The sequence below is a fragment of the Porites lutea genome, chromosome 10, assembly GCF_958299795.1.
Source record: "Porites lutea chromosome 10, jaPorLute2.1, whole genome shotgun sequence".
NCBI classification, from domain to species: Eukaryota; Metazoa; Cnidaria; class Anthozoa; order Scleractinia; family Poritidae; genus Porites; species Porites lutea.
The window spans coordinates 17,441,742-17,466,818 of NC_133210.1; the positions used below are offsets into that span (position 1 = coordinate 17,441,742).

Genomic DNA, 25,077 nt, shown 5'->3' on the forward strand with positions numbered 1-25,077 from the left:
CGTTAAGTTAGATTTGAACTATTTGTTTCAGGCATTTGCTCGGCCCCACTAGCATCAGTGCTATAAACACTGCCGAGGGTAAATAACGGAACTGTTACTATTATTAATATCATTATTATTGTTATTATTATTATTATTATTATTATTATTATTGTTATTATTATTATTATTATTATTATGTCTTACATTAGAAGCAAATTGGTTTAGGCGGGTCTGGATGTTTCCGTCCCACATGTCAATCTCGTGCATCTCCTAGGGAAACTTTTTCCAGGCAATAAGGACATTCCACCTCACGTTGTTGCCCACACTGTTTCTGATGTCTATGTAGACCATCAGGTCTTGTAAAGGTTGCTTTGCATCGTTGACTGACATTTTAAGTCAGGTAGCCTTATCTTCTTCTCCATGGTTGATGTGAACACTAGGCAAGCTAATCGCAAATGATGATTTAACTCCCTCCACCCCTTTACATTCCTCCATCGATTAGCATTAATGCTGAGTCATCACTTTTTCAATCCATTGTTTATAGCGTTATTCTACTGTATTCCTAACAAGGTCAACCTGTTTTCCTTTCGAGTTTTAAACAGGTTTTACGGACAATGTTTAAACTTGCCTGCTGTCGTGATAGACCTGTTGACATCATAGCTATGTTGTATTTTACCTACTATCATGTTTAAACTTGCCTGCTGCAAAGCAGTTGTTCTACCAGGACATCCAAGCATAATGGCTTATATACATTATAAAATCTTGGGGTGATGAACAACCTAGCTTGGACGTGTAAATACTATCTGTAAAACGCTTTTTCGGGTTGTTATCTTCCAGCTGTATGATTAATAAAGTGTGTCAATAGATTGATTCGTTTAATAAACATTGTTTTATGATATATTGCTTTTATCGATTGTTTTCAGATGAGTGTTGTATTCACTCCACTTATCTCCTATAGACAATATATGAACGGCTCCACGCACCTTCACTAGAGCGTGAAACAAAATAATGTTTAAGTTAACAGAGAAGATGCTAAGATGAAAAGACCTCATTTCACATCAGCTTGAGTTGGCTTGATAATTTAAAGACGAGATTAGAGTGCAAAAAAGGCTACATCGTCGGATGTTAAACTGCGAAAAATTCTGCGTTATAACGTGGTTAAGTGTGAAATGTCTACATTGTAACCTATAAAAGAGTGAAAAAGACAATTTTATAAACTATGAATGAGTGAAAAAGTTTAAATTGTAACCTATTAAAAATTGAAAAAGTCCCAACTGTTTTTCATTTGTTTTGTTTGCGGGAAAGAGTTTACTGAAATTAAAAGAGAAATCTGTTGAGACATGAAATCCATTCATGAACAACAAGTGTATCGATTTCCTACATGTTCCCTCTCTTTTAACCGACAGGATGCTTTGGAGCGACACCTAAGACAACATTCTACAAGAGAATACCGAATGGAAACTTATATGTAGACTTCAAGAATGTAGGCAAAACACCTTAGCGGGAGCATGGTTAGTCTTTTCAAAACTTATTGAGGAGTTGAAAGAATGTAATATGACAAAGCGCTGAGACATTCTATGTTGACACTCCACAAATACAGCTATTTCGAGAAAGGTTGTCCAATAAAGTGCACGCGACAACCCCGAAAGGTATTGTGGGTGGTTTTGAGTTCACTGTTTTTTAAAGAAATTTGAAAGAATGGCAGGAGAGTCCGTGGACATATGTCTGCGAGTGCTAAAAGAAAGCAACAAAAGCAGGTTCGACAGCAACAGTGTCAGGAACAGTGTATTGAACATATCCCATATTACCTTTCGGAATTGTTGCGTGCACATTTTTTCCGACAACTTTTCTCGAAATAGCTGTATACTGAGACCGCAAGATGGAAAGCTAATAACACTGATAAAAAGAATGACTAATAACCCATATGTTTCAAGCGTAAAATCAAGACATTGTATGAATTCTTTAAAGTTTTAGTTCAAATCTAATAAACGGTGGAGTGTATATGTCATTACACTCATTCCATATGTAAATCTATCTCTATTTCCAACGGTTGTATTACTTTCAGGATTAGATATTTTCGCTTCAACGGTTTTTCATAGATTCACATATCATTAGTTCACTAGGATGCATTTTGTTTTGTCTTTTATCGGAGAATACTTGATTTTCATTTCCAAGAAAGCCACGTAAGAAGCCTCAATCGGCTAATAAACATAAATTCATTGTTCCAATTGAGTAAATGATCAACATAAGCCATTGTAAGACCTGCTCAATATAATATAAATCCATAGGAAAAGTAATATTTTGCTACTGTGCATGCGCTTTGCAATCTATCCATAGTACCACAAGTCTCTCATGTATCTCTCCTACTCAATGATCCAGTCAACATTTATCTTAGTTATTAGTTCATGATCTAGTAAAGAGATTTGTTTTCGCACTTCCACGCATGGCTCCACGCGTGATTCCACGCGCTGCACACTCACTAACTTTATTTATTTATTTAATCGCTTTTATCAAGAGACTATAAAGGAGACAGAGAGGGCATCCCCAATATACACCCTACTCCATAGGTAATTCGTCTCGAGTTATTTTTAACACCACAGATCTCAAGGGGGATTCGACAACAGCTAATCATATGGCGGGAATGTGTTCCGCGTGGATGACCCACGCTGAGAGCCACGCGTCCTTCACGAAATGACGCAGAACAAAATGGGGGAAGACGCGGAGAGCGATTTTGCTATTCCTTTTGTCGACGAAAACGACTACAGCGAGATTTCTGCGAAAGCCGTGTCAGCGAAACCGAAATTAAAAAAGAATCGCCCTTCCTCTCATGTATAGAGCTAACAGTAGAGCAGGGAAATCCTTAACACACTGAATATTCTCTCAGGATCATTTATAATTTACAGTTTGAAGAGCGCAATTTCTGGTTTGATGTTTATTTTTTTCAGTCTTTATAGCGATTATTCCTACCCACTTACTTTGTCAATTGTAGGCGAACCCTCCTAAAGCTGAATTTCAAGGGACCATATTCAAGCTCAGAAAGAGAAATAAAATTTCGTCGTTGCTTAGTTACGTCCTCCATAAAACGCGCAATTAGGCATTTTCACGTCGTAGTCGTGCAAAAACGGGAAAGAAATGAACAAAAAAGTGTGTTGCACGTGCGAAGTTGTTGTTTTGCTAATTAAACCTATTGTTTTTTTAACGTTCTAGTTGTCGTCCGCGTCGTTGGATCTTAAACTCCCTAAATTGTACAAACGACCGGTTTCAATAGACCGGCGAAATTTCTCATTTTATTAAAGCACTGAGGTTACGACAACTTCGAGTTAAACTGATCTCACGGGTTGTCAAAGAGTCCAGCGATTCCTTTTTCCCAGGTGAGCGCCGACTCATTTCGCTTCAATTATTCAGGAATGCTCTCGATCTTTTTACGCTTTCATTGCCTCTCGCCCGACATGTTTTGCACGGCGTTTGGTCATGCGAAACCTCCACGAAACATCCACGCCTCGCGCGAGGTAAATTTATCCCGATTCTAAAAATAACTCGAGACGAATTACCTATGGAATAGGGTGTATATGGGGGATGCCCTCTCTGTCCCCTTTATAGTCTTTTGCTTTTATTTATTTAATCGCTTTCACCACGCAAATCCACTTAGACTCTTTTCAACTCTGACTATGCGCGCACGATCACTTACTCCACGTGCTGCACACTCACTAACTTTAATCCAGACTCCAGGTAAATCCACTTAGACTCTTTCCGAAGATATCTCAACCATTTCCAATTCTTTCCGAAAATATTCCAACTCTTTCCGAAGATAATCTGAAGATATCCAAACTTAAACCTTCATTATATGACTATCTCTAAACCTTAGTGGTGGATAGCTAATAAGATGCTTACCTTAACCTTAACCCTAATGCTACACTCCTACTCATGTCCGATCCTCCAATGTGTTCCCGAAGACTTAACCCGAACCCTGACTCATGCCCGAACCCTAAGTCCGAGTATAGCGCGAACCGTAGCCCTACCCTAACCCTCCACCTCTGAGACGGTCTCTTAAGGTGGAGAATTAATGAGATGCAGCTCATTCACCCCCCTAAATTGGCATAAAAAATAGAAAGGGTTGTATGGGATAATTAGGTGGTGGAGGAGGGTTGACCCAGAACTGTCATTTTACCACTACTTCAGCGGTATCATATGATACGTATTTCAAGATGGCGGACAACACTCTCAGTGATTCACATTCCAGCTGGGAAGAACGTGCAGATGACGGCCCGATTAATTCTATTGCGGAATACTCACACCCATACAGTTAAGAAACGTTCCTGATGCCAGCTGTTGAATTTGAGTTCTATTAATTGATGAGGTTTTTTAAAAAAATAAATGCGAAAAAAAAACTACCTATAGCGTGCACGATCTAAACCGCTAAAACTAACTTCCAATGTAGACAAGTAGATAAATACAAAATAGCAACTTTTCGGCAACTTTAATGCAACTTGTTAGCAACTTCTAGACACTTTTATCAGCAACTTTTTGGGCATTTATCGGCAGCTTGTGGCTAAGCCTAACTAGGACACCCCTGGATCCCCCAGATATGGACTCCCCTACATTATTAGCTATTATTTCATCTACCGTAAGTTATTTTTTAATTCTTCTCCTGTAAGGCTGTTGCAGAGGCGTGGCGTGACACCGTGACACGTGACAATAGCCTGAACTTCACCCGATTACTTTCAGTCGTTATTACTCCCTCAGTAACGTCGTTGCTGAGAGGAGAAAATGACTCGAAGTAATCGGATGAAATTTAGGCTACTGTCACAGTGTCACGCCACGCCAACCTGACAGGCCTTGTGGCAGCCCTATGCGTTTTCGTTTACTTTTCTTTTGTATCAGTTACCCGGAAACTTGGCAACTTCTGTGCAGCACCAAAAAACGCGCATAATTTCAAAGTTACTTGAATAACAGATCCTTACGCAGTTTCAGTCATTTATCAACAGAGGATATAAAACAAAATTCTTAAAATTGCAGTTGTGTGTGTGTGTGTGTGTTTTATCTTTTTGCTATATTTAATTGAATTCCGGGTTTCACAGAGATCCTTAGTTTCTCGAAAATAAAACCAAGGCCGGGTTGTTCGAAGGTGGGTTAAGATCACCTAACCGGTTAGTGCGAAATTTGAACTCAGATAAGAGCGTAAAAAACAAATTCAGTTTAATTCTCTTTGCTTACAATTCGATGATTGGATACTCTAAAAAATATAGAAAATTATCCGAGAGAATCCTTTTGGTGAAAAGAAAAAGAAGCCCGGGTTAAAATGCAACTCTGGGTTAGCGCTAGCCGGCGTTCGAACAACTGGGCCCTCGCAACAAAACTATAAAACACATCGTTCACAGTGCCCCATGCAATCAAGGCTATGCATATATGACGTGAGTCTCGTCTGTTAAGCAATGACGTCAGAGTAATTGATAGTTCAATGAACATGGTTTCAAATAACATTGGTTCAGTATCATCAAAAAGTTTATACAGTGTTTACCATCGAAAGTGACCGGAAGCTGGGCAACACACTATATGGTAATAAGTTGTAGTTGATTGATAGATTCCTAGAACTCGCGATCTTTCTGTTTCAACGAAGGCTTGCATTTCCTAAATATTACGTACAACCCTTTCAGTGTTCAAAGTAGTTTCGTTTGCATGAGGAACGTGAAATGGCGCTGAAGAAAAGATCTTGATTCAGTTCACAGGTTGCAATAATTAATTCCATTCGCTTGATTACCTCATCTCGAACACCGACATTTTACATCGCTTTGTTTGTTATGGCAAAACAGAAGAATACATAGGCCTTCCGCTTGTCTAGCTACGACGTCTGCTAGCCCATGTTGAATTGGTTTACACTACCTCACCACTGAAGGTCATCGAAAGCAAGATTTCAGAAAAGCTACGAACATTAAAAAGGTGAGATAACGAAAGAGAAAAGAACTGTGATCCGCCAAGCTTCAAGGCGTATTTAAATTTAATTAGAAATACGTAATGAAATGTTATTAGCCTTTCGGAAGCAAAGAGCCAGGTCAATACCTTGGTCCGTGTCAAAATATTTGTGTAGGTGACGTTGATGAATTTTCAGTGAGTTTCAGTACACCAGCAAATCAAATCTGGGCGTTATTTTGTGCGCTCTTGCAGATTTCGGCTTTGTCGTTGTTCCCTAGAATTTACTTTCGACCCCCTTGAGTGAAAGCAGAAGTCTAGCGATTTCGGTTTATTTGCTAGTTATACAAAACAAAGTTTCTTTTGGAATTATAATGCAACATATTCCCAGGATTTTCGGGCAAGTTCTTTCCAAAATTTTACATGACCTTAGCATCCATGTCCACAGGGGTAACCGGGCGCTATTTTACTTTTGTCTTAATTCCAACTCATTTTTGACTTGTCGAAGAGTTTAATAAAAACTTGCAGGTGCGACTGTAGTCATTTTCTATTTTAAGAGATGTTCTAAGGCAGAAAGACTTCAGCTGAATGAAATTAAAACTGAAAGACAGGAACTGTCAAAATATGCACATGGAAAGTGAAAACAGGAAGTAATTAATGACATTCCGTATACTATTAGATATCTGGTGCATGCACTCTTTTTAATTTTTTCTGTTAGAATATATTGTATAAGAATATTGTGGGTGAAATTTGCGAAATTTAAAGAATATTTTAAGAAAAAACTCGAGGCTGAAAATTTACAAAGGACTTCAAGCACGAAGAATTTCGTGTTTGAAAATCTGTAAATACAGTACAATTCATGTTTTTAACTTAACCGTAGAAAATATTCCCCTCACTTAACGGAAGACTAACACTGGTAATTGAAACCGGCCCAATACAGTCTAAAGTGGAAATGCAATAAGCTATCATTTATAATCAAGAATAATTCAAGAATATTTCAGTGATGTTTTCAGTCTAAAATCGACAGGAAAATACGAATATTCAGCCTGGGCTGGAAAACCAATATTCTTATACATGTATATATATATATATATATATATATATATATATATATATATATATATATATATATATATATATATATATAAAGAGTATAATTAGACTCTCCTGCAAAAAGATTCATTTGTTTGAGTGATAAAAAGTTAACGCTACTAACATGTCGCCTCATTTTCAAATGTATTTTAGACAAGCACCCAGATAAGGAACATCGATTGCCAAAATGAATCTTTTTGGGGAGAAAGAGATTAAGACGGAATCCACCAGGAAATTGAGTAATTTTAATTTTCAGTGGACAAAAACCTTGTACCAGAATAAGTTAAAGAATATTTCATTTTTTATATATATATTTTTTAGGGGCTCAAGATGTAATTAGCCATCTGTAATAACACGAAAGAAAATTTCTCGTGGGAGTCCGGGAAAATGAATCTCAAATTTCACAAGAATTGTGAGAACCCAGTTAAAATTCTGCAAATTCAATGTGTAAGGTGTAATTTTGATAAATTTGACGTTCATTTTCTCTGGCTGCAAAAGAAAGTTTTCTTTGGTATTATTACAGATGATTAATTACATCTTTAGCTCTTGAAAAATGTAAAAAAGAACGCAATATGCTTAAATTTATTCTGGTACAGAGTTTTTGTTCCCTGAATATTAAAATTACTCAATTTCCTGGTGGATTCCGTCTTAAGTAAAACTGGACCCCTCTTTGTGCCCGAGTGAAGTTATGTATTGTTGGAAAATATTGTTTGTTATTGTGCATACCCGGAGTAGTCAATCGCTAAAAATCGGTGTCGATAAAAATCGGTAGCAATCAAGTGATTTTGATCGATTGATAACGGAAATCGGAGAAAATCGATAAACTTAATTGCTGTATATCGATTTTTTGTGATTTTAACGGTAACGATAACGGAAATCCACCATTGTTTTTTGGCGTAAGTTGGGTAGTACACAGAGTGCAGCTGAGAAAACATAAAATAGTAACAACTGATCAGCAAACATGGAAAATGAGAAATGTGGAAACTATCACACACACAACTTTCCCTCTAAAACCCTTAATTTGTACAGATAACAAAAGTGGTTCGGTTTAATTACATTCAGTTCTCGCAGGTGCACAGATCACGAGAAATACAACCTTAGATAAATATTTCTGAGCCTGAATTTTAGACATTTCTTCGAGTCGAATGGGCGTCTGAAATTTAGGCTAAAAGGTTTCCCTCGACAGATTACTTCGGGTGCATAAGAATGAAGCATGCACAAATGCAATCTGATTTATTAAAGCTTTAACCCTTTTATGAACAACTTTGTCATTTAACTTTTTTCACTCTTGATAATGATGTTCGAAATTACAAATTTTTAAGTTCTGATTTCACACTTCTCCTGAAATGTACGGCTCTTGTAGATGACAACTGTTCCTTTAATATTCATTTTTTTTTCAAATCTTTGATGAGTATGTTTGTCCACTTATAGCTGACGTATAGCTGTTAATTACAAAAAGCACACAAAAAAACCTTTATTCATTCTTCAGATCCATCTAAACAATAACAAATTTATCTTAAGGGCTGCAGTGGTAGTCTAAAGCTCCAAAGTTTTTACTCTAGATTAGTCTAGAGCTGTAGCCTCCCACGCACACGTTCTCGTGATGGAGAAAGAACGCGCGACGAAGCCCTAAAAACGTCTGCATGGGAGGCTACTGGAGGTTTTGGCTTAATTTTTTCAAAATTTTTTATACTCTGTTCTCACTTTAGGTTGAAATATTGAGTTTGGGGAGGTTAAGTGGGCAGTTTCCCCAGAAGGTTTGATAAAAATCGCCGGTGAAAAGTTTGGAGCTTATTTGACTATTGGTCCAAATTATGTCTTGAAGGTCTTCCTTGATGGCGTCTGCTCCGACATTAGCCCCATTTTCCAAGGAGACGACAAATTATGCTAGACTATGTCGACTTTTATTAGACGGGGGTACCAAGGCCTTAAGGCACACTTTTGACAGCTTCTATCCTCCAGCAACTCTATATGGAGTTTTGAACAGCCCTCAAGTATCTTCAACGCTGCAGTTACTTAACAAAAAGAAAATTATCCATGCCACACAATGGAACAAGCTGTATCCCTCTCCTCCTTCGTCTGTAAAGTCAGAAGACTTTGACATCACGCTTCTAATGGTGCTCCTCAGGAACATCTGTCCCCTCAACCCGCCTGCTACGGGATGGGACAGTCTTTCACCCAGTTCAGACACCAGTGTTGAGGCTAACATAGCCAGAGTGAAGTACTATAGAAATAAAGTCTATGGGCATGCCATCCAGGCGTCTGTGGACGATCCAACATTTAATACCTTGTGGAAGGATATTAATGGCGCACTGGTTGCCCTGGGAGTAGATGCAGCTAGTATCAATAGGCTGAAGACTGAAAGCATTGATCCAGACGTGGAGGCGCATTGCCGTGAGCTGCTAAAAGACTGGAAGAAAGACGAAGATAACATTAAGGAAAAACTTGAGACACTTGAAGGTATGAAACAATGTAATAACTAGGTGCTTTTAAACGGGCGTATTTGTGTTCGAGCATAACCCATTGAGTCCGCTATCCCTTGAGGGTCTTCACTCGCTGTTGTTAGGTTAACGGTGATGTTGCAACATGTGGACTCTTTTCTCAGGCTAGGTTATTCTCAGGAATCATAATCACTAGGACTGGAAGGGCGCTTTACGTTTGTCGTGTTTGACTTTAGGATTGAAGTTTTAACAGTTTTGAAAATGATACCATATAATTACCAGAGAGAGAAACAAGAGAACAAAATGGACTGGTTACGGGATTAGAACCTGCACTGAAATTCTTTAGATTTTTATTTTAAAATATGGCTTCGGGCGAAAAGTTACCGAAACTTTCAAGAAACGGATCCCTGCTTATATCTGCTTTTCCATTTTACGTGGTATCTTTATGCGTCGTAACTTAATTTATGCATACCTTTTGTTTTACTAACGTTAGTCCCTTTAATACCGTGATAGAACATACTATAATATTGGTGTATATTTACGTTGTAGTATATCTCCTTTCTGTCATCAGTTAATATGAAAGACAACCTAGAACAAATTAGAAAAGAAATCGAACAGATCAAGGACAAGTTGGAAAGCAAAGACAGAGCAAAAAAACCGACTGAAGGTCAGTTTCAGATCTGGAAACTTCTTCATGACAGATTAGATACACAACGGTTCTTATGACTCAGTACTGGGTGTGATTTGTTAGTCATGTTTTTGTTAGGCCTTACCGGTAAGGAGTGGGTCGGTACGTTTCAGTAGAATAAATGCGGTAGCAGAAATACGCCGTGCTTCTGGAGTTTTGATTCCTAATAAGCTGTTGATGATACAGTCGAACCTGTATATAACGTCCCTGTATTAAGCGGCCGGTATTAAGTTACCTGTATTAGGCTGCCACCTCTATTTAGCGGCCACGGCCACCCAGTAGCAGTCGTATGTTTGTCCTCCTTTGTTATTTTCTCCTGCATTAAGCGGCCACCCTTGAACGGAAATCTGTCATTTTATCCGCAATACTGCACATTAAAATCAAAATTACTGAAATACCGCTTAAAAAAAGCTAAAAACCGCAATACCGTACCCCCCATGTCCCGCTCTGCAAGTCATAGAAATACAGTACTGTATACCGTAGAAGAGTAGAGGACAATTTATTGCACAATACTTTTACACAATGCTACGTATACCGTTTAGTTACAAGTTGGTACTAAACTTTGTTGTTTAAGGCCAGTTGATCGCTTGAAGTTTCCTTGCATGAAGTGTTTTTGTATGATACACCACTAACATTGATGTTAAACCACGCCTAATGAGTATTTTTAGTGATCCTGTATAAAGCGGCCAGTTCCTGAAGTCCCGAGGGTGGCCGTTATAAACAGGTTCGACTGTATTGGAATAAGACAATTTTCTCTTGAATTGCTGCAACGTTATATGGCCGTATCTTTTTTGTATAAAACTTTCATAATATTCTGGACCCTCTTCTTTTATTTGTTCCTTGGTCTCTCTAATCAAAGGACCGCAGGCAATAATATAGTATTTTATTAAGTATAAAAGGATGAGTTAATTTTCCTTTATTCTATATTTTAGTTGTTCTTATAGAAGAGCATATTGAAAACATTCGCCAAAAGTACGAACGTCATGAGGGATGGCTCGCGCCCTTTCCTTGGTGCGAAGACTTTCAGTTTCATCTTAACGATATCTATACACGTCTCCTTATGGTTAGCAGAGGAAAAAACGCAAGAGAGACAGCCACACGAAAAGTTGTTGAAATGACCAAAATCTTCCAACCGCACGAAGAATGCAAACAGCCCAAGAAAGTGTTGATTGAAGGAAAGCCTGGTATGGGAAAGACGACGTACTGCAATAAGATTGCTTACGATTGGGCCACAAAGAAACACGTTGGAGAGGATTGCTTCCCGCAATTTGAGTTGGTTCTGTTGCTTAAATGTCGTGATGTTGGCGTCGAGTCCAACGTATGGGAAGCCATTGATGACCAACTTTTGCCCCGTGAAGTTCAAAGAGAAGAAAGAGAGAAATTTTTTGAGTTCATTCGTCGAAATCAATCTAAAGTTCTTCTGGTACTTGATGGATTGGATGAGCTACCCCCAAGTAAGATGCCCGAGTTTACCGACATTATACAAGGTAGAATGCTTCCCAGATGCCACTTGGTGGTTACAGCGCGACACGAAGCTGGGATACCAGTAAGAAAAGTTTGTGATACACTGCTAGAGATTGAAGGATTCACTTTAGAAGATGCTTTTGAATTCATAATGAAATTCTTTAAGGGCAAGGAAGAACTAGTCCAAGGACTCCTTGACAAGCTAAGAAACGACAGCAGCCTACAGGAGATGATAGCTAACCCTTTAAATACTGCACTTCTTTGCCTTCTTTGTGAAGATTTTCAAGGCATTCTACCTGAAAGCAGAACTCAGTTGTATTTGGAAATAGTACAGTGTGTTCTCATAAGATATAGGAAAAAGAAAGCTCTACCAGTAGACAGTGAGGATATGTTTGAACTCTACAAAGAGCAATTAAGCCATCTTGGCTCGATAGCCTTGAACTGTCTACGTGAAGACAACATGTACTTTGGTGCCAAACAGCTCGCGAATCAACATACTGACTTACCTAGATTTGGAGTTCTGTCAGTTCAACCTGGAAGCAGCAAACGAAGACCGTCTTTGTGCTACGGCTTTACCCATAAAAGTTTCCAAGAATTCTTCGCCGGACATTATCTTTGTTGCCAGCTTGTTAGCAAACAAATCAGTCCTGAAATGTTAGTAACTGACACTAAATATTTCCGCGAGCTACGACAGGTTTTGCAATTTACCTGTGGTCTACTGGCAGTGAGTTCGGAAGAAAGTCTAGTTGCTCTTATCAAAGGCGTAGCAAATGAAGTCAGCAAAAAAGATACGGAAGAAAGTCTACTTGTCGCACTGGAATGCATTAAAGAATGTAAAAAGGAAGACAGTAATTTCCTCACCGATATCGCTCAATCCTTCGGCTCAAGTCTTAAGGTTCACAAAGTTGATCTCAGTGATAAGCGGATGGATGAAGCTGCTGCAGTTGTTCTTGGTTCGGCTCTAGAAACAAACAGAACTCTGACAGAGTTAAATATGTCTGGCATTAACCTCGGTCCGGCCGGAGCTGAGTCCCTTGCTGCCGCGCTTAAGAGAAACACAACTCTGACAAAGCTGAATTTGTCTGGCAACAACCTTTGCCATGCTGGGGCTGATTCACTCTTTGCATCGCTTAAAACAAACACAACTTTGGCAGAGTTTAATTTGTCGGGCAACAACCTTGGCTCAACTGGCGTTAAGTCAATTGCTGTAGCGCTTGAAACAAACAAAACTCTGACAGAAATGAATTTGTCTACCAACCAACTTGGCCCTACCAGTGCTGAGTCTCTTGCTGTGGCGCTCAAAACAAACACAACTCTATCGGTTTTACATTTGTCTGGCAATAACCTTGGGCCTGCCGGTGCTGAGTCACTTGCTGTAGCGCTAAAAGCAAACTCAACTGTTGCAAAATTGAATTTGTCTTACAATAACATTGGCCCTGTTGGTGCTAAGTCACTCGCTGCTGCGCTTGAAACAAACGCAACTTTAACTGATCTGAGTTTGTTAAACAATGCCCTTGGTTCTGCTGGTGCTGAGTCACTTGCTACAGCGCTTAAAACAAACGTAACTCTGACAGATTTAAATTTGTATTACAACAAACTTGGGCCTGGTGGTGCTAAGTCCCTTGCTGCAGCGCTTGAAACAAACAAAACTCTGGCAAAGTTGGATTTGTCTCGCAATTACCTTGGCCCTGCTGATGCTGAGTCACTCGCTGCCACACTTAAAACGAACACAACTCTAACAGACCTGAATTTGTTAAACAATGATCTTGGTCCTGCTGGTGCTGAGTCACTTGCTACAGCGCTTAAAACAAACACAACTCTAAAAAAGTTGAATTTGCGTGGAAATGATCTTGGTCCTGGGGATGCTGAACCACTTGCCGCAGCGCTTAAAACAAACACAAGTCTGACAAACTTGGATTTGTCGCGTAATTATCTCGGTCCCGCTGATGCTGAGACACTCGCTGCGGCACTTAAAAAGAACATAACTCTGACAGATTTGAATTTGTTTAACAATGACATTGGTCTTCCTGGTGCTGAGTCATTTGCCACAGTGCTTAAAACAAACACAACTCTGACAGCGTTGAATTTGTCTGGAAATAACATCAGTGAATCGGTGCGCTCGAACCTTAAAGCAGCACATGGCGACCGTATTCTATTCACGTACTTTTAATCCGGTTTAGTTTTCTCCATCCGACCTTTCCCCTGTTGTTTTGAAGAGAGTTGCACAGAAGACTGTTTTTAAAACACTAGTAAAACGATACTATTTATGTACGAGTTTTAAAAAGGCATTTTAACGGAAAGAGTACGGCGTGGGTTTATAAAAGGATGGAATTTTGCTCTCGCTAGTAGCCACAGGAGGAGATTAACTTGTGTTTGAGTCCGTTTGCGAAACAGCGCAAAAATCCTTATTCTGGGCGCCCACATGTGTACAAGGATTTGAGTACGCGCCATGATTGGCCTGTTAAAAAGCCATTGTCGATTTGCTAATCAGGTTGAAGGGAAATACAAAACATTTCCTGTAGTTCGTTGAGTCTGTTGTGACCCAGAACAAGAATATCAGCGCTGCTTCGCAGACGTTACTAACCGGCGTTAGATTATGTCTGCTATGCAGGCTACTGAGAAATTGGGCCGTAAACATTTTTACGGTTTTTTGGTTTTCCTCTCTTCAATTAAGTCAGTACACTGGATAATTTTTGTGTAAGACTTTTCATCATATCACAAACCAATAGGTCAGTACGGCAAAAATATGACGACAAACTCTTACCAAAGTATATACTCAAGTATACTGACTCCTTAACAACCTCATCCCAGGGCGCTTTTCCCTGGCTTTGGGGGAAAAGCGCCCTGGGGACGAGGGTGGCTCCTCAAGTATAAAAACGCAGAGATTCCAAACCCTTTAAGAAAAATAGGGAGTATGCTTAAGCGCCGAAGGCTCGAACCTCAAACCTCGTCCCCAGGGCTTTTCCCTTCAAGGGAAAAGCCCTGGGGACGAGGTTGTCGAGCCTCTAGGGGGTCTGAGGGGGTTAGCGTTAGGTAACATCGGTTGAGGTCAGATTGTTTCTTTCAGTAATATTACATGAAGAACAACTTAAGTCCAACTTTACTGTGAATAGGATGAATAGGTCAAATATTCATCTCGCAAAATAGCGCTTAAAACAGTACGGGACGGCGAAAAAAAAAATGACACATGACTCAGTTAAAATTTTCTTCAAACTTTTATTGAAAAATTTTCTTTAAATTCTGCATTTTGGAACAATTATAGCCACCGTATTGTTCATATGTCTTTCTTCTATAAATAACAAAAGATCGTTGCTCAGATTTCAATCAACAACGGCCCCCACTAACAGAGGGTGGTCTGCCTGGGGTATAATCTTCAACCAGTTGATCATCTCATTGGGAAATGGTACCCTATTCTAGGTAGACCCAAACTCTCAGTCTATGCCCTATCCCAGAGTAAACAGCTGTTGAAAACCATACCCTTCATGGCCTGTTCCAAGCGTTCAGATTGTGCGGACAGCGTAAAGAGATGAGAGCAGAAAAAAAGCTCCTCCTCCAGGCTGTACCTTTTACAGCGGCAGCAATTAGCGGCAGCCTATATATGTCATTTAGTAAAATCCAACTAGTGGTCTATTATCAATGCTGCGTTCTGATTGGATGAGCTACTACTAGGCTATATGTTATAGTCCACTAGTAACGAAAAGCGCCGGCTTTGAAAACCAAAACAATGGCGGCTGAATCGCGTTTTGCTAGCTAAAGTTGTTTTGTCCACAGGCGGCCCAAACTCACGTTGCGAGGGAAGGGTGTAATGTAATTTACATAACATAGGTGACGCGCCGGTGTCGCGTTACAGGCGACCGTTGAAAATGTAAGAGACTTTGTATGAGAAATACATTACTGAGATCTGCGCACGCTAAATAACGCAAAACCTTACTTTTTCTTAAATGAATTGAATAAAAAAGACTTACCTGCAATGTATTCCACTGCGTTTTGGTGTCTGTTTGTCGTTTTACTGTTTTTTTGGCTTTATTGCGTAACCACTGTTACTCCTTTCATAGAACGAAGTGAAGGCTGGTCATTTCGATCTGTCGGGGTCCTGGACCAGTCGCAACAAGAATGCCGTTTTTTTCGCCGAAATTCAAATCCGCTGCAAATTTTTCAGCGCCGGCCTAAGAGGGAAACCTCTTCTTCCTGTCTGGGAGATCGGCTCGAAAAAAGATCCATAATTTCCCCATTAAATCGAGCCATCTGTGCCAGACTTCGAGGCACGTCTGCCCCCCGGGCACGTCTGGCTTTCGTCCAGTACCTGTGACCACTGTTGCGCCTACTAACTAATTTGCATTATGACAATTAGTACTTACACGACGGGTGCAACCACTCGCTTTTTTACAGTGCAAGAGCCTAGTTGACGTGTCATTTCCGCCCTGTCACCCGTCGTGTAGGTGCTAATTGTCATAATACAAATTAGTTAGTAGGCGCAACATTGCCTAGTCCCTAGGCCTCATTTTTCCTCGCGGCCAAAGCGTTTCGGGTCACGTGGTCCATGCGAAAATGTGAGGCTTAGACAAAAATCCTCAAAAGTGAGACAAAAGTGAGACAGCTCAACGGCGATGGTAAACAAGACCAGTGTTTCGAATTTCAAAGTTAAAAATACATCGCTAAAACACAGAGATGGGAAAGGAATCTTCAAAAGAATCCTTAGTTTTCTTCAAGTTGACAAAGGAAGGCTTTTCCGGCTTTATAAAATTGTCCTTCGAGGAATTTAAAATACACGAAATTTTTATCACGGCCGATCGGAGCGCTTTGCTTGTTTTGAAACGCCACCAAGCAGCGAAGTTTTTGAAGAATTTTCAGGTACAGTTTGTACTCCATAGTCAAGAAAATTACGCATTTGTGAATATTTTATCTTTAACGTTTTATACATTTTGAGATCGGCTTGAGCGCCCTGATTTGAGATTTGTGTTGAATAATTTTTGCCATGTGCTCAGCCGATTTTACTTGCGTGAACGGATCCACGAGCCAAATTTGTGTCACGCGAATTGCTTTTAAGGATTAATTTATGGGTCTTTGAATAAAAATTTTCGAGAAATAATTTCTCTGTCTATTGTTGTGTGTTCTTTCATTGATTAACATTTGCTCAAAACACGATCCTGAGACAACGCATGCAAGTTGAATTTAATGCTTCTCACATTTATAATACATGCATCACTTCTGTGAATGTCAGCGAATTTTATGGGATTTTCACTTTTAGATTCAGTTTCTGGGCACTTTTTGATACGCAGGTAATGAATTTTATTTGAAAGTATGGTTTTTCTAATTATTCAAGATTTGAGGTCTAAGTTTACAACACACGGGTCAATATTGTGTTTACTTTGAAAATTCGCGAGCGGCAAACTCCGATAGCTCAGTTGGAATGATGAGATTGAAGGAGCAGTATAAATCTTCATAGGACTATGAATAACATTCTGATGACTTTTCAAAGCGGGTCGGCAAAAGTCGATCCTACAAATATCCACAAGAGTTGTTAATAACCAAAATCTCCTGCTGCCTGCTTGCTTGCTGCTCACAACATTAACGTCATCTTTGAATCTCAAAAAGTAACGCACGCATGCGCATTCTGTTTTTGTCTAGGCGTTTCCCGCCCGTTCGCCTCGGATACGTCACCGAAACGAATTGACCGACAGGGACTGGGAAAACGCCGTAGGGACTAGGCAAGGCGCAACAGTGGTCACAGGTACTGGACGAAAGCCAGACGTGCCTCGAAGTCCGGCGCAATTGGCTCGATTTAATGGGGAAATTATGGATCTTTTTTCGAGCCGATCTCCCAGACAGGAAGAAGAGGTTTCACTCTTGGGCCGGCGCTGAAAAATTTGCAGCGGATTTGAATTTCGGCGAAAAAAACGGCATTCTTGTTGCGACTGGTCCAGGACCCCGACAGATCGAAGTGACCAGCCTTCACTTCGTTCTATGAAAGGAGTAACAGTGGTTACGCAATAAAGCCAAAAAAAAAAACAGTAAAACGACAAACAGACACCTAAACGCAGTGGAATACATTGCAGGTAAGTCTTTCTTATTCAATTCCTTTAAGAAAAAGTAAGGTTTTGCGTTATTTAGCGTGCGCAGATCTCAGTAATATATTTCTCATACAAAGTCCCTTATATTTTCAACGGTCACCTGTAACGCGACACCGGCGCGTCATCTATGTTATGTAAATTACACATTACACCCTTCCCTCGCAACGTGAGTTTGGGCCGCCTGTGTTTTGTCTCGATATTTTTGACCAACTAGTTGGATTTTACGAAAACAATTATTCCTCTCGCCCTCATGGCCTCTGAGTCAATAGCCCATGAGGCCGATTGAGTCAGAACCCATTCGGGCTCGAGGAATAATTGTTAAATATCGCAGTACCATCACTCACACCACCCCGCCTCCCCGTCCGGGGCGGGAGGAGGGGATGGGGTGAAAACTCTGAAAAACGAGGAGAATAGAAGAGAAAAACCTGGGTACAAGTCATTTGGAAGAGCGCGGAAGTAATGGGAAGAATTTATGTCAAATGTTAAAGTCTGTACCGTTGCACTTATGTCCTATCTTGTGAACATGTCCTCTGACGTAATGTGATATGCAAGCCAATCAGGTCATGCGATCTATCGTGGTAGTCGCGGCATAGGACTGGAAAAGAACCTCCGTTGCAGTTTGGTCTTCGAGCAAAATTTGCAAGTTTAGCGGGTCGGGGACGGTAGTAAAATTTGTCTTGCAAGGTTAAGTAAACATGGCGGCCGAATCAACAACACAATTTCGGATTTTAAGGCTGCGAAGTAGAGTATATTTAATGTCGTTTTGGAATTTTACATTAAGAATTCGAAAAAAACAATACCGGCTGTGGGTCGTTAAAGTTAAATTTCACGTTTTTACATGTTATAAAAATATGAAGAGCGGATTGTGCCGTTTCTACTTCGTCTCTCATTTTCGTATCGATCAACTTAATTTTTAGCCCATATCCGTTAAGATAGGTAAGACTTGGCGGAGAGGACAAGTCAAATCACAAAATATTTTCACCATCTAAGTCCATATACAGATACTCTGCATCTTATGAATATTGTGAACTCGAATAAAAACAGGGGCACCCAATGGATCTGTTCATCAAAATATCTGTTCTTCAGGCACATTTTTGCTGGCTGGGAGATGTGGAAAAAATAGTAGTCCTTGGAAGGAAAGTGTTGCTGGGAAAAAGATAATTCAGGGTGTCAGAGGGGATTTGAAGTCTAGAATAGCTGCTATGGGTTACTTATACCACTCAAAATCTGAATTGTGCCCGATGAAACTTCCCAGTAAGTCAGGTTGCAGGTTGTAGGTGCACCTTGCTGGCTGGGAACTCTTCCATCAGTCTTGCTGGGAGTGAGGAACAGATAATTTTTTTCCAGCAATCTCCCGAAATGCTTAAAATAGTCTCAGAAAACTTTGTTCACGCTTTGTTGTTGTTTTTAGGTCTTTTTCTCAAAATTTCCCGTTGGGTGCCCCTGTAAAAAGCGAACCGGCTTACGAAAATATGACACTAATTGATTCTGTTCATTATGCAAATAAAGCGTTCAAAGACAGGTCTTCACTGGTGATCTTTTAAGCATAAAATGCGTACGTTCGCTGATTGTGTTGTATTCTTGATTGGCGCAGGAAACAGTTAGTGTTTCCGTTTTTAATAAGAAGAGGCTGAACGGTTGTAAAATCACTAGTTTTTCTAGAAAGGTGTGTGACTTTCGGTGATTGATTGGTAGGACACAGATTGAGTTAACGCAAAATGTGACTTCTTTCCACAGTCCACAGTTTGAGATAACTCAAATCCTGGCCTGAAAAGCGAAGCCTAAAAATAGTCCACGATCTGGGAACCACATTTCGCGCTGTCGCAAAATACTGACTATTCAGGGGAACCCAACGATAATTTTCTGTAAAATAGCTGTTCATAGAAGCAAATATTGCCTAGAATTTTCTATCACTTGAGGAAGGCTACAAATTTCTTACAAAATACGAAACCTAAAATTTTCGGATTCGAAAATGTGATGGAGAGAGGAACCAGAAAAATTCTAACTTTCGTAATACGTTAATCTGCATCTTAATAATAAATTTTCGGGAAAATACCGTACAATTCCGAAATTAAGCCCCTCCAAATATAAGCCCCCATATTTGTAACGCAAAAAATCCTTCGTAAAATCGTCCCTCCGGATATAAGCCCCCCCGTGCGTCTTGAACTTGGAAATCGCCCTCAAATACAAAACAAAACAAAGCAAAAATATATAAATTTTTGTCGTTGCCAAAGATCCATCACAAGCCCCAAATGATTGCAGTCAGAAAGTGTCACAGTTTATTTCTGTTTGCGTAGTTTACTCCTCACTCTTGGCTTGGATTTCTTCGGTCCATATAGACAAAGTATACTTGGACTACTTGCATGGCTGTGTTTTAGAAAGGTCTAAGTCCTCAAGACGAGTTTCAGTTAAAACTTTCTGCAAATTACTGACATAAATTTCCTTCTAAATAAGCTAGCCCCCGCGATTTTGAGACGCCAATTTCCCTCCAAGTATAAGCCTCGCCGATTTTAAAACGCAAATTTCCCTCCGAATATAAGCCCCTCAAAAAGGGTATTTGAAAAATATAAGCCCTGCTGATTATTTTTGGAATTTTACGGTAATATAGCACTGAAGTCCTTGCAAATCTATTTGTACTCTGGGTAGCCTCTGGGTTCCCCTGTTTATTTGGAAGGACACGGAACGACGTATCTCAAAATGTGACTCTTTACGTTCGACACGGCTTGCGATATTTTTTTGACGCAAACCTTGGTCTAGAAACCTAGAACACAGATTGAGTTAACGCAAAATACGTCACAATTGCCAGACCACATTATGCGTTAGGGCAAACCTTGGTCTCAGTAAAGTGTTCCTTTTTTTTGCCAGCAATGACTTTCTGACGCCGATCGGGTCAATTGACTGGACGTGATTTTTGAGCTGAGAACAGAAGAGTTAAACACCCCGTATTTTGCAATAACGCAAAGTGTGGTATCGAAACAGCACCATAGTCTGAAATGTGGCAAAATAAGACTTTGCAACAGGCCCATCTTTTGAAACGCATATGTTATTTCAAATGATGTCTTTGTTCAGTGCAGTTGGTTGAAACGGAAAGGGTTATACCATTGTAAGAGTACGTTCATTGGTTGTAGATGAGGTTAATCGGCAAATCTCACTGTTTTATATCACAGACGGTTTAATTTGCACTGTGATGTCATTGGTGTTCTAAAGGTGGGTTAATGTCCTGTCAACCATAACTTGGAAGTCTCTACTTTTTTGGACTAGTATCTTTCTCTGAATCCTAACTGCCAAACTTACATAATTTTTGCTGGGTGCATGCTGATGACCTTTCAGAACCCCTACCCCATTATTATACTATCTATTCTGAGGTCCCTATAGAAGCCATCTTATCCACTTTTTGACAAATGTAATTTACGCGATCACAATATATGTAGTCACTTTCTTTCTATGCATCTACCTTATAAAGTCAAATTTTCAACCGCGAATCTTCCGTTGAATTCCTACTCAAAAATGTGCGACACCATTATAATGTTCAACTTCATTATAGCTAATCTAGACGTGAAAACGCGACCTCGCCCAGCAGCACATCCCCATCAGCAAGAACAGAAAACAAGGAAATACTATATATAAGTTATGTTTCAATTCGCAGGAAACATAATCGAAAATGATGCTTAAAAAAACTGATCTTTTCCCTCACCGAGTTTTTCTGTTGAGGGTAGAGGGTGGCTGTACACAGGTTACTGCCAAAACTTAAACAGCTAAACACATTATTTTGTTGATTACTTATGATGCACCTATGACTACAGGAATTACTTGCGTTTCTATAGCCACATTTGTTCAAGCTTACTTTTAGTACGGTGTTCTTAATTAGTTAATTCCATCTCGATGCATTGTTGGAAGTTTTTCAGTCAGAGGACCTATCTTCGTCAACGACAATAAAAATGCTTTATTTTTTCTTTATAACAATGTCATATTTTTCTGTCATTTCAGCACCATTAGATCAGGGACCACACGAGGTTCAATCTCAACTGGTACCCAAATTTTCACATGCTTTCTTTTTGTCAACTCATTTATGAGTTTTTGCTAAAGATTTGATTAACCTTTGTCAAATTCACCATTTTTGGCAAAAATTTGCCTTTTTCGAAAAATAAGTAATTGTCAAGGCAGTCTTTTTTGTTATCTCATTTGAATTTTGTTCAAACCTGTCCTGTTATATTCTTCCCAAATTTGCCATTTTCGCCAAAATTTGCCATCCTTGTAAAAATCTCTAATTACCAACAGGCCATTTTTCGCCTTCTCATTTGGCAAGCCATTCATTACTTCTTGCCAAATTCGCTATTTTCGCCAAATTTGTAATTTTTGTAAAAATCGCTAACAGTCAACATGCCTCGTTTGTCATTTCATTTAATTTTTGGCAAACCTTAAATGTATTGTTGCCAAATTTGCCATTTCTGTTATAATCGCCATTTGTCAAGATGGCCCTTTTTGTCATCTCTTTTGTCAAACCTTTGATAACTTCTTGCCAAATTTGTTATTTTCCTAAAAATCGCCAGCTGTCAACATGCCACGTTTTGTCATCTGATTTGAATATTTGGCCAAACTCTTGATTAATTTTTGGCATACTCGCCACTGTATTTTTTTTACCGACGAAATTTGCCTTTATTGCCTATATTTGCCATTTTCTTATTAATAACGCGTTTTGTACAACATGCCCGTTTTTCCCGTCTCATTTAAACTTTGCCAAACCTTTGATGGATTTTTCCAGAAATTCATTGATTTCGCAAAAAAAGGCATTTTCGTAAAAACGCAGAATTAACGACATCCTTCTTTTGTCATCTTGTTCAAAATTTTTGCCAAACCTTTGATAAGTTCTTGCCAAATTCGCCATTTTAGCCAAAGTTGCTATTCTTGCTAATTATCAACAAGCAATTTTCCTAGTCCTTTGATGAATCCTTGCCGAATTCGCGAACATTTGTTTTATCGACATGCCTCGTTTGTCATCTCATTTGAATTTTGGCAAACCTTAAATGAAATGTTGCCCAATTTGCCATTTTTGTTATAATCGCCATTTGTCAAGATGCCCCTTTTTGTCATCTCTTTGTAAATTTTTGTCAAACCTTTGATAACTTCTTGCTAAATTCGCCATCTTTGCAAAATTTGTCATTGTCCTAAAAATCGCCAGCTATCAACATGCCCCTTTTTGTCATCTCATTTGAATATTTGGCCAAACCCTTGATGATTTTTTGGCACACTCGCCATATTTGTCGAAATCTACCTTTTTCTCAATATTCCCTTCTTTGTCACCTCAAATGAGGTTTTGCCAGACCGTTGATGGATTCTTGCCCAATTCCCCATTCTCTCAAATTTGCCATTTTTGTGTACGTCGCCAACTGTCAATATGCCTGTTTTGTTGTTTCATTGTCTCAGTCCTTGCCAAATTCGCCGGTTTCGCAAAATGTCATTTTCGTAAAACCCACAATTATCGACATGCCTCTTTTGTCATCTTGTTTTAATTTTTGCCAAACCTTAAATAAATTTTTGCCAGATTTGTCATTTTCGTAAAATCGCTATTTGTCAAGATGTCCTTTTTTGTCATCTTATTTGAATATTTGGCCAAACCCTTGATGAATGTTTGGCACACTCGCCATTTTTGCCGAAATTTGCCGTTCTCGCCTACATTTGCCTTTTTCTTATTGTAATAGCCATTTGTCAAGATTCCCCTCTTTGACACCTCAATTGAGGTTTTGCCAAACCTTTGATGGATTCTTGCCCAATTCCCCGTTTTCTCAAATTTGCCATTTTCGCGAAAATCGCCAACTGTCAATATGCCTCTTTTGTTATCTCGTTTAATTTTTTTTTGACAGACCTTTAATGATTCCTTTGCCAAATTCGCGAATTTTGCAAAATATGTCATTTTCGTAAATCCCACAATTATCGACATGCCTCTTTTGTCATCCTGCTCAAGTTTTTGCCAAACTTTTTAAAATTTTTTGCCAAATTTATAAACTTTATAAAAATGTCATTTGTCAAGGTACCCCTTTGTAATTGGCCAAACCCTTGAACTCTCCATTTTTGCCCAATTTTTTTCCTTTTTCGCGTACATTTGCCATTTTCTTTTTATAATCACCATTTGTCAAGATCTCCCTCTTTGTAACCTCATTTGAGTTTTTGCTAAACCTTTGATGGATTCTTGCCCAATTCCCCATTTTCTCAATTTGCTAATTTTGTGAAATCGCTAACTGTCAATATTGCTGGTTTGGACTCGCCGTCACGGAGGCCATGCTGGTGCTCAAGAAAAAAAAGCATTTCTCTCTTCTGGGAACTTAACTCTATTTTCGTGTTAATACTGAGAGATAAATACTGTTGTATTGACCCCCCACATGGTAGCCTTGTCACGTGGTTGCAAACCAAGAAGGCCTCTTTTGTTGTCTCATTTAAAACTTTCGCCAGATCTTTGATGAATCCAAATTCGCCAATTGCGAAAAATTTGTCATTTTCGTAAAAGCCACAATTATCGACATGCCTCTTTTGTCATCTTGTTTTAATTTTTGCCAAACCTATAAATTCTTGCCAAATAAATCGCCATTTGTCCAGATGCCCTTTTTTGTCATCTTATGTGAATATTTGGCAAGCGACTTTTTGGCATACTCACCATTTTTGCCCAAATTTCTCTCTTTCGCCCAAAATTTGCCATTTTCTTATAATCGCCATTTGTCAAGATTTCCCTCTTTGCCACCTCATTTGAGGTTTTGCAAAACCTTTGATAGATTCTTGCCCATTTTCTCCAATTTGCCATTCTCGTGAAAATTGCCAACTGCCAATAGGCCTCTTCTGTTCTCATTTAAATTTTTTGCCTGACCTTTGATGAATCCTTAATTGCCAAATTTGCCAATTTCGCAAAATGTCATTTTCGTAAGACCCCCAATTATCGACATGCCTCTTTTATCATCCTGTGTTAATTAGGTTTAGGGTGATAAATATGTTATAAATTCTTGTCAAATTTGCCCTCTTCGTAAACAAAGAAAAGGTAAAAAAGCTAAAAGGGAGAACCGGCCACTTTCACATCTTCTATAATAGACCTTGTTTTGCATAAGCAGTCCTTAATTTCTTTTGGGACGACTGTAATACCCAGGGGAAATTAAGTGTAAGGTTATGGAAAATCTTTGCAGGGCAAGCAAGGCGTGTGGGAGATGGGCAAATGGCGGATGAAGAGTAAAAAATTACGTTTCCTGCTCCACTTCCACATTTTCCAGAATGCATCACCTTATTTGCCCCGCAAAATTTTGCATAACCACTGTTTTCATTATCTCTTGGGACGACTGCAATACCCAGGAGAAATGAAAACAAAGGTTATGCAAAATCTTCGGGGGCAAATAAGGTGCATTATGGGAAATGTGGAAGGGCGTATATTACATTTTTTTTAAAAAAAGCTAGT

General features: G+C 39.2%; 1 protein-coding gene across 1 annotated transcript; it reads left to right on the forward strand.

Annotated features, from left to right (window-relative positions):
* The first annotated feature begins 5,578 nt into the window (after positions 1-5,578).
* On the forward strand, positions 5,579-14,106 carry LOC140950492 (uncharacterized). Its single transcript, XM_073399727.1, has 4 exons — positions 5,579-5,919; positions 8,807-9,441; positions 9,994-10,089; positions 11,043-14,106. Exons 2-4 carry the CDS (start codon positions 8,817-8,819, stop codon positions 13,742-13,744), a joined length of 3,423 nt encoding a protein of 1,140 aa, XP_073255828.1. The 5' UTR covers positions 5,579-5,919; positions 8,807-8,816; the 3' UTR covers positions 13,745-14,106.
* The last annotated feature ends 10,971 nt before the right edge of the window (positions 14,107-25,077 follow it).

Bases quoted from the DNA above. Each gene is read 5' to 3' on its own strand.
- LOC140950492 (XM_073399727.1), top strand. From the start codon at position 8,817: ATGGCGTCTGCTCCGACATTAGCCCCATTTTCCAAGGAGACGACAAAT. The intron at 9,442-9,993 runs GTATGAAACAAT...TTCTGTCATCAG, and splicing joins AAAACTTGAGACACTTGAAG to TTAATATGAAAGACAACCTA. The intron at 10,090-11,042 runs GTCAGTTTCAGA...TCTATATTTTAG, and splicing joins AGCAAAAAAACCGACTGAAG to TTGTTCTTATAGAAGAGCAT.